Genomic DNA, 12,625 nt, shown 5'->3' with positions numbered 1-12,625 from the left:
GCTAGACCTACCTGGGAATCCGTGTGGGAGGAGGGGCGAGCCAGTGGTACAAGTAGCGCGGGCCGTCACTCCAATCCAGATGTCAGACACAACGGGCTGCAGGAAAGCCTTGTCATGTCTGCCATTGTTGTTGTTGTTGTTGTTGTTGTTGTTTAAAGGGGCGGCTGCGCAAGAACGCTCAAGCGGCAATGGTAAGTATTTTTTTAAAAAAATTATGTCACTGCTCCCCCTGCCCTGATCTCCCCCCTGCCCCGATGGGCACAGTGCTCCTGAGGAGCGCTGTGCCCCATCCACCGCTTTTCCCGGCTACTCACGAGTAATTGTGGTAGCCAGGAAAGCGGCGGAATGGTCTACACGCTCGTGGTCTTACCGGGCTACAACTGGAGCCCGTTACCCCAGGGCAAGGGAGGGTTGACCCCTGCTTGAGCCCGGGATCCCCTGTGCGTCATCTGGATGCACAGGGTTGAGCCCCGGGCTAACCCATGGTCTAGCAAAGGCCTAAGCCATGGCGGTTAAGCATTGGGCTAAACATTATGGCTGAACATGTTGTGTGACTATTCCTAATCATGGTGGCTACATAATTACAGTTTAAACACACTCACTAATCATTTGCTGCAAAGGGTTTAGTGGTCTAACCATGGCTTTGTGTGTCATCTGAACAGGCCCAAAGTGGAATAAAAAAGCAAGAAGCAACACAATGAAAGTGGTATATGGAATGTAGAATGTGCCCCAACATTTATCAGTGCACTTCAATACCGCTGTAATGCAGCTGTGTAGATCTAACCTTGGAAAGAGCATCAGAATCATCCAGATTCTCTGCTAGCGATCCCAAACTCCTGGTTTACTTGAAAGAAAAGGTCCTCTCTCAGAAAATGAATGGATATCCCTTGGATCAGTGGGGAAGATCAGGTGTTTTTCCCCACCCCAAATTAGGAATATTGTTAAAGCACTATTTATAGTAACCAGTTCGGACACAATAATGGAAATGTGCTATAAGTTATCTATAGAGTTTTTTCTCTAAAAGGTAGCTTATTCTTTTATTATATTTAACAGTCTTGGGCCGGATCTACACTAGTCTTATAACGTTGCTAGTGTCCCTTTCTAACGTGGTTCTCTGTATCAGTTCTCTGTAGCTGTAACGTTACTGCAGGGCACATTGTTAAATCCTTTCGTTGTTCTCCCTCCCTCTTCAACTGCTGGGTTTGCTCCGCCCACTGCCTGCCTCATTCCTAGCCAGCAGTGCAGGGCAATAGTCATAAGCACACACAAACTCACTCACTCCCAAAACATCTTAATACAAGTCCCAGGGAATTGCCTGAACGCATAGGAGCCAGCTACTTTGCTGAAACTAAGCAGGGTGGGTCTGGTCAGGGTTTAGATGGGAGACCAAATTGAAAAGTTTTAGCAGCAGCCGCATTTAAGCCCCACTGGTCATGAGTTTTGGACTGGGACCAAGAGACCCTTGTTAATTTTCCTGCACAGAGCTACAGCGATCCTTTGAGCGCTCCTCAGCTCCTTTGCAGAGGGGAGAAATGTTAAAAAAAAATCATAAAAAATCAACCGATGACCCAATTTGATTCAAATTTTAAGGCAGGATGCATGGGAGTACTTCACAATAAAAGCAGATTTTAAGGTGGAAAACTTCTGAGTCCGTTGCATGCAATTGTCAGTGATTGCACAGTATAACGCTGGTGTGATTTATCTGCTGTAGCAGATAAAATAGCAAACGGGGCGAAGGAAGGAGAACAGGAAGTGGGCGGAGCAAGCCCAGCAGCTCTGGGTTGGGAGAGGAAAATTACCAGTAGAACAAGGCACATGAATCTGTAGCCACGCTGGAACTAAGAAATAGAACCTCTAAGTACAACTCATTTACAACGTTGGAGACCCAGGGTCACGTGATGCTGTGCGTCACAGTAACCCATTCAAAACGTTAGAATAACACTAGTGTAGATTCCCACCTTATCAGTGAAACTTTCAGCAGTCTTCATTAAGCTCCCTTGATTCTGTTTCAATTCTTGATTAGGGTGGACTCCCCTGTATTATGTATTACGCCTGGTTTCCTAAGAAAGTGACAAAGTTTTATACTTGGTCATTCAGCATTTTAAGACGCTGTTATCGGCGCCATAATGCAAACAACTTAACCAAATGTATTGTTGCAGTACTAGCAATACCGATGGTCAATAACTCATGAGTAATTGGCGCATTTGTTGCCACATTACACCATTCGTCTTGCTCGACTGAAATTGGTTACCTATAGAGGAACAGCTACTGTTCTGTACCCTGAATTATGGGCACTTAGATTCCAGACAGTTTTCTGATTCTTAGAGTTACAAAAGAGCAGTGCAAGGTGTTCTTACTGCCACTGCTACTGATGTGCAGATATGCAAGCGAGTGGGTAATTGTGATTTTTTTAAAAAAAACTAAACTACTAATCTGTATAAAGTTTACTAATACTAAGTAGGAAGTTAATTTAATGCTATTCTTTACTTAATATTATCAGTTTTAGAAATAAACTGCAGGAAAACCCACATGCAATAAAGCCACCCTGGCCTGGATCTTGGTGGAGAAACTGGCTTTGCTGTGCACATGCTAAAGCTGCTCTGGCCAAGGCACCAGGTGGACAAGCGCTCCTCCACCCAGCATGTCAGCTGAGGCTGCTTCACCTGTTCCACACCTTCCCCCATTGGAGAGGACATGGGATGAGCAAAGCTCTTAGCATGCCATTGCCATCCAAACTGGGAGAAGGCCAACACAGAGGAGTCCCTGCTATTATCTCTGATCACTGATCAGGGCCAGGAATCAGAAGAATCTCTGCAGAGGGGCAAAGGTTTGTGAGAGGGGAGGGGCTTGTTGGAGGGAGAGGGGTCTCAGCAAGCAGGCCGGAAGGGCGAGCCTGTGGGTCAAATCTGGCCTGCAAGCTGGAGATCCCCCATCCCTGAAATACAGCTTATCACATCTACATTTATTCAGCAATCGTATCTGCATTTAACTTTCAGTAAGTCCCATTGAATGTCATGGGATTACTCTGAGTAGGCATGTATAGGATTGTACTGCAAGGGTGTAGCAGAGAGGAGAAGGTGGGCCCAATGAATGTATACATTGGTCCCATGTGTATAGCATGAAAACACACAGGTACAGCCTTGGTCATTTCCGGGTCACCACCTTGTGCATGCCATAAAACAAATGTCCGTATTCCCAGGAACATTTGATCTTATCGTCAGAACACTGTAAAGTTTAAGGCTCTCTGTTTCTGTTGGGCTTTTGCAACTGACAATAAGGAAAAATAAAATGCTATGATGCTCTCTCCTTGTAACATAACTCCTTTTCTACTTGGCAGCAGTATGCACTTTGCAAAGCAATGTTCCTCGAAGCACCATAGATCAAAATGGCTACAGCCAATAAGTGTTAACTTTCAACAGCTGAATTGCTTGATGACTTTCAGATGCCGCTTTTTACTATCCAGCACTGACAGAATGCAAGTGCAATTTGGGGCCAATTTGTAGCCTCTTTCGACAGCAAATGGAGCAAACATGGCACATTTAATTGCACCGTGTTAATCCTAACTCATGGGGTCATCAATTGGCAGTTTACCAAAAGCATCCAGGCAGGGCCAGCCCTATCATGGGCCCCAGTGAGGGATCACCACCCATAGGGTTGCCCCTTAGCAGCCTGCCCTCATGGAGCGCTGTTGCTCAAAAAGCAAATGGAGTATTTGCGGCAGCAAGCCGAAGCAGCCAGGGACGCTCTGGCACATCCCTGTTCCCATGCCTCTCACTCTCAGAGAGTAGCATTGTGGGCAATATGGGACCAGAGAATGCCAACATTTTCCACGAGGGCAGCAAATACTGTTTAAAAGTTGTAAAAGGTTTAAGTTTTTCCAACAGTATTTACCACTGTTATGACAAAGGGGCCATAAGAGTGGCACCTCACTCGCAATGGCATGCTTTGAGGGAAGACCTCAGAGGGCATTGAAGGGTGAGATGGCCCTGGAATGGCTGAGAGTCACTGGTACTGGCACTGCTAATGCAAAGATATCTTTAAAGGGTGAGCCAGGGAGGAGGAGAAAGGGGGTAGTGATGGGTCCACCTCACCTCAGGTGGAGCAATGTCTTTTGCTAGGCCTACAAATAGCAATGAGATTGCCTTTTCTCCCTGAGGACAAAACAAGGCACTGTTCAACATGTTTCGGCACCGTGAAGCCAAAACAGGAAAGCTCTGTGCTTTGTGATCCCTTTTTGTCAGCCATACCTGGATCAGGGCCAGCCCTTCCATGAGATGGGAGACACTTGCCTTAAGTGGAGGGTCTTAGGTACCCCCATCCACAGTCTGGAGGCCACTGCTGCCCATGGCCAGCCCTCTCATGAGGTGGAGTAAATCCCCTACTTCAGATGGTGGTTCAGGAGGGTGGCAAATCATCCCCTTCTTTCGCTGGGAGGGCCCTGCAGCAACCACTACCTGCCACTGCCACAGTAAAGCAAATAGATTACTATTTGGCAGTATAAATTGCAGGAAAGGGACCTCAATCCAGATTGAGATCCCAGCAAGAGTTAACCCCCCCCCAACCCCATGCTAGTGTCCCGATAATGATCAGGGTGGCTGGGCTATGCTTACACTGAAGTAAAAAAAATCAACCTTGGCATTTTCTGGCATTGGGCATGTGCTGCAGACAGAATGTCTGCTGTGGCCCACTATGCAAACCATTTTTGAAATTTGGGAGACTTTCCAAAGCATTGTGGCATGGCATTCTGCTGCAGAAAGGGAAATAGCCATATATTCCACTGGCTATGCCCAAACTCTTGAGCATGCCTAGAGCAACGTTTTGCTCCCTCCCTCATCTAAATATGTACTCCTTTTCTGTAGATTTGAACTCTAAAATGTCAGCTTTCAATATGGAGTCTCAAAGTTGCCCTAAACTGGTATACCAAAAGGAGACAAAATCTGCCCTGCCTTCCTGCCCCCAACTGACTTCCCACAGGACTGCTTAAATGTTTTCCTTTTGCTTTCTTTGGTATCCTGTGCACCCAGCCACCAGCACTGTGTTCATTGTAAAGGTCCAAGGAACTTGCCTGCCAATGTGGTGGCATCATAGAAAAGCAGCTCCCAGACAGCTCTAGCTATGTGTGACAGACATCATATACCAGGGATTCCCAACCTTTGGGGAACCATGGGAACATTTCAGGCATTGAGATATTGCTGTGACCACAAAATGCCTCCAATGGAGGATGTGGCTAGCCACATAATGGCCGCCATAGGGGGCTGAAGTGGAAAGAGGTGGCGGGAGATAAATCACAAGGGTAGAGGCTGAGAGGGAGGGGAAATAACAAGGGTGAGAGGAGACAGAAAGAGACAGGCTAGATTCTAGACGGGGGGAAACAGCGAGATAAAGAGGTCATGGAGAGAGAAACAGCAGGATAAAGGGGTATTTGGGAGAGAAAGAGCTAGGCCAGGGGTTAGGCAGTGGGAGAAAAAAGATGGCTAGACAAAGGGCAGGGAAAGAAATAGCGAGAAAAGGGGTTGGGTGAAGAGAAATAGCAAGAATAGAGGCTTGAATGGAGGGAAAGAGAAAGCAAGGGGGAAATTTGGTGTGGATGGATGAAGATTGAGCAGAGCCAGAAAGCAACTCTTTCCTTCTCTTCCTGCCCAATGAACAGCTAATCAGCAGCAAGTTCAGAAACAGGAGAGAGGACTTGGACCAGGTCTACACGAAGCAGTTTATAACACTTTGAAAACGTTTTGAAAACTGTATATGGAGTGTGTCCTGGGCCCCAGCAGTTATAAAACATTTTAAAGCAGTAGTGTAGATCCTGCCTTGGTGCCCTAACATTATTAAATGTTATTAAACATTATTAAACATTATTAAATGTTATTAAACATTATTAAAAGGGACAGTGAGTGGAAAGCTTCACGGGCACTGAAGGAGGGGCCCATGGTGCCCAAGGACACCATGTTAGAGACACCTGCCATAGATCATTCACTCTGAAGATAAGTGCAGAATATAGTTAAAGTATCAACTGCTGCACTTGATTACTTATAACATTTATTTTAAGCATCAACATTGGCTGCTTATTCAAGTCTATTCCACCCTCTCAACTAAGCCCAATAACATCTGTCTTGCTAGAACACTGCCCCCAGCCAGCTGTCAATCCCTGCCTTGAATTCCATGATGGAATAAAGCAGGGGTGTTCAACCTCAGGTGTCCTGTTGAAATCCAGCCCACCTGGAGTCCCCAAACCTAGACAACCATGTCCCCTTCTGGCATCACTATCTTCCCCCCCATTTGGTATTTTCCCAGCTTTTGTGCAAGTTATTTCCCCATTCTAAAATGCTGAAATGCCTCTCCTAAACCTTAAGTACTGACAGTAAGTGCTTTAAGCTAAAGCATGCTGGTATTTTGCCTCTTTGGCCACACCCACCACTGGAATATGCCCCAGGAGAGTTTCTCTGAAATTGAATTGAACTGAAAGAGGTTCAAGATCCTTGGAATAAATGCAGGATATGTATTTAATTAGTCAAGCCATCAATTAATGAATTACCCCCTCCAGAGAGTTGTATTTCAAAACACTTTTCAAAGGTTAGAGGTGTGAGAGCCCTTAAGCCTGGATACAAGCAGGGGCAGAGTTGTGGCAAATTAACTCTAGTTTCTATAGGGTTTCTGTGTCTGTCTTGAAAGCCACAGAACATAGGAAAAAGATGTATTCATTTAGTAACACCCATGCATGTGTCACCAAAGGTGCTCACAATATCAATTAGGTTTGCCTCGCTTTTTCAGATAAGAAATATGAGATTAGTTTATGTTAGCTCAATTAATCTGGCATCTGCCTTCTGCTCCTTTACAAATCATTCCTCATTCAAACCAGGGATCCTGCTTCAACAGAGGTATTGATCCATGTAGACCTTTTGGTTAGGAGCAAAGCCTCTTTAATTACTTTGGCTGACTTTTGTTTTTTACAGTGTCTTGGGAACTCTAGCTCCCACATTTTAGCTTTGTTATCCCTTAGCTTATATTAACAGTTCCCTCCCCCACGCCCCACCCTGCCAGAGGAAGAATGCCCAGCCAAGTCTGACTTGCGTCTACTTGGCACAGAGAGGAGGAGGAGAGAAAAACCTATTCCTTCAGTTTCTCTAAGGATTCGATAACCTCTTCACTCTCCTTAGCTAGAGGTGTTCTGACCTTTAATTAAAAGGCAAATTTGTTGTCTTCCATTCAGAAGACAGCAAATAATGATCTCATTAAAATGAGGTTAGTGTTCAAGCCTTAGAGCAATAAGAGCTGAAGTCTCATTAGTAGCTAACAATCCAGAACACAGCACATAAATAAAGCTAATATGGCAGAGCAAAATGCCTTGGTGCATTAAATTTGAGCAGAATCAAATGTTTACAGTCAATGATGTCTGGGGCATGAAGTTTTAATGTACTTAATAAAGGAAAGCAAATTGCTTCCTATTATCCATGAAATGTTCCCGGAGAACTAGCCCCCCCAAAAAAAGTTTATTATGCAAATGAAGGAGATAGTTGTAATTAACAAGGACATTGTGGGAAAATATCACTCCTGCTGAATAGATGCAGCAATTATGAAGAATAAAGACAAGGCAACTCCAACCTACAAAATGTAATTACACGGATGAATCCGAAATCCTGCTGATTGGAAGCACGATATAAATAAATAAAAAGACTTATCCTATGGATGTCGAAGAGAGATTCATACTCTTATGTACAAAGCAGAGAAGGAATTAATATAATGAAACCCACTATTCCAAAAAGATCCTGGACAACTGAAGTGCTTTTTTTATTACATTTTGGAATACAAATTGCTAACCTGGGCATTCTGATGTGAACAAAATACAAAGATTCCAGAATGCATTTTCATCATGAAATAATATTTATTTCACCAGATTTAAAGACACCATTCTTCTTTTCTTAAACTGTTACTAGTTTGAGTTCCAACTTGAGAGTTAATTGCTAAACTGCATGGATTGCCTTGGGGCAAAATCCTTCCTCAAACACCAAATGTTTCATTGCTAAAAATATTTTAAAATGCAGTATAAAGAAGTTCCAAATTTGGCGACCAGAAACAGTAATAATTGCCTTCTTCCCTGGGTTTCCAAATAGCTTCATCCAGCCATGCATTAAAAGTTAATATAAACGTGACATCATAACTGAAAGGAGAAGCAGTATTTATTTTATTATGATACTTTTCTATTCATTCCCACTTGTTTTAGAAAGATTTGCAAAGCTTTCATTGTGCTTCTGGTGTTCTCCCATGCAGGTACTGATCACAGCCACGTCTGCTTCCATCTCTTCCTAGCTTTAACAATACTGCACAAGAACATAGGAAGCTGCCTTATCCTGAGTCAGACCATGGCCCTGTTCAGAAGACACCTTAAACCACAGTGGTTAAGGCTTTTTTGTTAACAAAGAAGCCTTGACCACCGTGGGTTTTAGCCTTAACCACCGTGGTTTAAGGTGTCTTCTGAACAGGGCCCATGGGTCCATCTTGCCCAATTTTGTTGACACTGACTGGCAGCAGCTCTCTGGGGTTTCAGGCAGCAGTTTTTCCTGCTCTGCCTGGAGAAGCTGGGCTTTGAACGTGGAACCCTTTGCCATGGGGCTACCATGGAGCCACAGCCTTTTTTTCACATCCCTGCATCATCAGGCTCTCATGGAGAATTCACTGAGTATTGAGTTTACACAGTTCACTACAAGCCAGTTACAACTTTTTCTGTATGGCATGCACTGGGAAATTCTATTTTAAAGCTATTATCTGTGCCGCTGGCATGCATCGGCCCAGCTTTCCACAACCTAGTGCTCTCATTCCCAGTCATTGGTTCTGCTGGCTGGAATGATCACAGCTGCAGTCCAACATAACTGGGAAGCACCAGGTTTTGGAAAGACTGCATGATCTTGATTCGGTCACCATACCAGTTTAACCTGGTTGGCACTTTAACCATGGTGGTTAAGCCAGAAAGGCAGGCTGTGTTCAAAAGACACCTTAAACCACAGCTTTAACCACGGTGAATAAAGCAAAAACACTGATTCACCATGGTTAAAGCCATGGTTTTAGGTGTCTTCTGAACAGGGCCATATAAACAAGTTGGCCTTTAAATAAAATGTTCCAGTGCATCCGCAGCTCTAAAGAGATTACACAGAACTCCAGCCATCCTTGTTCAAGCCTTGTGGAACATGGGGGGGAGGACTTTCAGGAGGAATCCTTTTTTATTATTATTTGCTCTCCCCTGGCCTTTCCCTGATGTGCTATATAGCACCAGAGGTCTCAGGTTTGGGGCTGTCTGCCAGTCTTATTATTTATTTATTTATTTATTTATTTATTTATTTATTTAGCACCATCAATGTACATGGTGCTGTACAGAACATTTTATAGCTATGGAGTTGGGAATGGGGCATTCTGGAGAGTAGGAAAGAGAAAAGATCTCCTTTCTCCTTTCCTTCCCCATGAAACATCCCTGTGTAGTCCAGGTAAGGAGTTTTGTAACTGCAAAGCATGCATCTCCACAACACTAATCCCTCTTCCAGGATATTTACTATGACTGGGTTTGCATGATCATGGAGTGGGAGATGAGCCACACTTCCAATCCAAGTGTGCCAGATGCATGTCAAGGGGATTTGCATAATTATCCTCAGCAGTGAAGCTTGTCATGTCATGCACACCCAACCAAGACATGCACGGAGGACAGGTGGATAAGCCAGAGTAGCTTATTTCCTCTCCATGTTCATTCAAACCAGGCATATATATTGTTAGGGGCACTCCAACTATGATAGTACTGATGCCAAAAAAAATGGAGCACCCAGGGCTGCTTGTTTGGTGAATTTTGGGTAGCAGATAGAAGACATTGTGTTGAAGCTCTTGAGCTGTGTCTGTGTAGATTTGGTCCTGCAAGTCTTTAGTAAATTCTTTCTTCAAGTTGTGTAGTTTCTTCTGACATTCCTCAGTGGGATCTGAGGACAGGAGCTTCTAAAAATGTGGTGTCGGAAAGTTGGCTCTTGACCTCCTGTACGTAGTCCAATTTGTTCCTGATGAAAACTTGAACCAATGTAAGCCTCTTTAACAGTTGTGAGCCTTAGCCAGCCTGCTTAATTACCATGTCAGTATTGTTTCTGAGACTGTAGATGACAACACATTATGCATGGCTGAGACTGTGTGGTAAACAATGCTGTTTGCTGATGCCTCAGCCTGGGAATAGCAGCAGAAACACTCTTAAGTAAAAGTCTAACTTGGAGTTATGACAATCTGGAGGGGTCAATGCAGTATTCATCTTTCTGTAGAATTGAGAGGATGTTTGTCATGTGACTGTCAGTGCACTGTCCAAGGGTGTGCTGGGAAAATGGTAGTTTTGTGCTGGTGCACTGGTTAGTTTTGTGGTGGAAGTTTTCCTTCATTTGTAGATGAAGTGGGGGGTCACATCAGAATTGTATCATCATATGTGTAGATTTGGCAGGGCAGAAGTGTAGGTCCCATGAAAGAACAGGCTCTTCACCTGTCAGGGATGCTTTAGGGTGGATTCCTGCATTGAGCAGGGGGTTGGACTCGATGGCCTTGTAGGCCCCTTCCAACTCTGCTATTCTATGATTCTATGATTCTGCCTGGCTCAGTGTGTAGCTGGACGGATTCACAATATTGTTGGGTGAGTTCAGCATGTTTCTGTTGTGAGTTTTTCTTTCTCTGTAGAAAAGCAATGTATTTATACTTACTCAGTTTTGGAGGATTTCTACCAGGTTCATGACAGTGTGGAAGGTTGGTTCTTTGATGTTACTGGTCCATAGGAGATAGTACTTAATCATCAGGACTAGTAGCCACTGATAGCCTTCTCCACAAATTTCTCCAACCCCCTTTTAAAGCCATTCAAACTGGTGGCCATCACCACATCTTGTGGTAGTGGATTCTATAGTTTAACTACACACTGTGTGAAGAAGTACTTCCTTTTATCTGTCCTGAATTTCCCACCATTCAGCTTCATGGGATGACCCCAGGTTCTAGTATTATGGGAGAGGGAGAAAAATAACTCTCTATGCATGTTCTCCTCACCGTGCATAATTGTATACACCTCTATCACGTCTCCCCTTAGTCTCCTTTTTCCCCAGGCTGAACAATCTCAGCTGTTGTAACCTTCCCTCATAGGGGAGATGTTCCAGTTGTTTTAGTTGTCCTTTTCTGCACTTTTTCCAGCTCTACAATATCATTTTTTTAGATATGGTGACCAAAACCAAGAGTGGTCACACCATAGATTTGTATAAAGGTAGTATGATACTGGCAGTTTTATTCTCAATTCCTTTTCTAATAACGCCTAACATTAAGTTTGCCTTCTTGACAGCTGTTTAGTTTATCTATAGATTAAATCTTGGAGTACGGGGTAAATTTACTGATATCAGAACATCTTTGTTAGGATTCTTAACTTTATAGCTCAATAAACATCATTTTTTTAAAAAGAGGTTTTTTCCCTAAATGCATGCTATTTCTTGTTTGTTTCAGGCCTTACTAGAGACTCAAATTTTACTACGCACTCAGGTTGCAAATTTTACCTTCAACCTTGGATTTTCAGGAAAGTTTTACCACACAGGTAAGAAGGAATTATAAAGTTTCAGGTAGCAGTTAAGCAGGTGGAAAATTTAAAGCAAATTTCTCGTAGTTTGGTCTACAGCTGTCAATACAATACTAAAATTAAATTTTATGTACATATGAAATCTTGCTATTTAGTTATACATGTACATATTTAACATTTTAGAAACCAATTCAAAAAAATTCAGATGCAAATTTGAGACAAGGGGATTATAGCCCTCCAAACTGTTTCAGCTTTATTAAACTGATGGAGTAGTGGAAAATTGGTGGATTCATTTCAAAAGCATACTGAAGTAAAGGGTATACATAGAAGATGACAGTTGAGGGATTATAAAAAGAAGTAGATATAACTGCCAGGTATTTATGCCAACATAAGACAAGGAAAAGCTAGTACCATCATTGGCTTTCTCATCCTGTCAACAAGAATAAGAGGCAAAATGTTGAAAACCGAGTGCTTTGACCCCTTTAAACAGGAGTCGTATCCATGTGAGGCCCACCCTGCTGTGACTTCACATGACTAGGAATCAGTCTTACCCAAATACTGTCACATAAGTGGGGAGGCATTGTAGAATGGTTTGTTTTTTAAAGTGTACTGCTCTGCCCAAGGGAGAGAAGATGTGGATTAAAAGGAATTTAAATTAAATGAAAAGAGGATTACTTCACCTTTCAAGTTCTAAGTAATTAATTGATTCTCCCCACCCCACCCCCTGCGATTCTGCAGATTAGCTTTACCTGCTCTCAGTCGCATTTTTGCATTTCCTAGCTCTGCTTGCACACTCTCCTTTTTAAAAGCCTCATGCATGTTTAAACTTCTCTTGCTTGCTGGCCTTTCTTAAGAACCAGCTTTCAGGATAGGCAGAGATTAGGGGCAGCAAAATTCTCAGTGTTGCCCCCTTAAGTCTGGTCCTGCTTCCCCCATCCTGGTTTCACCTGCTTCACTGCTGCGCTGCTGAAACTGCAGAAATAAAGATATAATAGATTAGATGGGGTTTGCTCTCACTATGCAAATACATGGCATGTACATTTTACTTTGCATTTTTAGCATGTCTTGAGC

General features: G+C 43.3%; 1 protein-coding gene across 1 annotated transcript in view; it reads left to right on the top strand.

The window, feature by feature from the left end:
* Positions 1 to 12,625, top strand: part of LOC134405164 (bifunctional heparan sulfate N-deacetylase/N-sulfotransferase 4) — a 126,323-nt gene that overhangs the window by 31,558 nt on the left and 82,140 nt on the right. The window contains exon 2 of the mRNA XM_063136364.1: positions 11,485 to 11,572. Coding sequence (XP_062992434.1) covers positions 11,485 to 11,572 — 88 coding nt within the window. The remainder of the gene's footprint in view (positions 1 to 11,484; positions 11,573 to 12,625) is intronic.

The sequence above is a fragment of the Elgaria multicarinata genome, chromosome 10 (assembly GCF_023053635.1).
Source record: "Elgaria multicarinata webbii isolate HBS135686 ecotype San Diego chromosome 10, rElgMul1.1.pri, whole genome shotgun sequence".
Lineage (NCBI taxonomy): Eukaryota > Metazoa > Chordata > Lepidosauria > Squamata > Anguidae > Elgaria > Elgaria multicarinata.
This window is presented reverse-complemented; position numbering and strand designations above follow the sequence as displayed.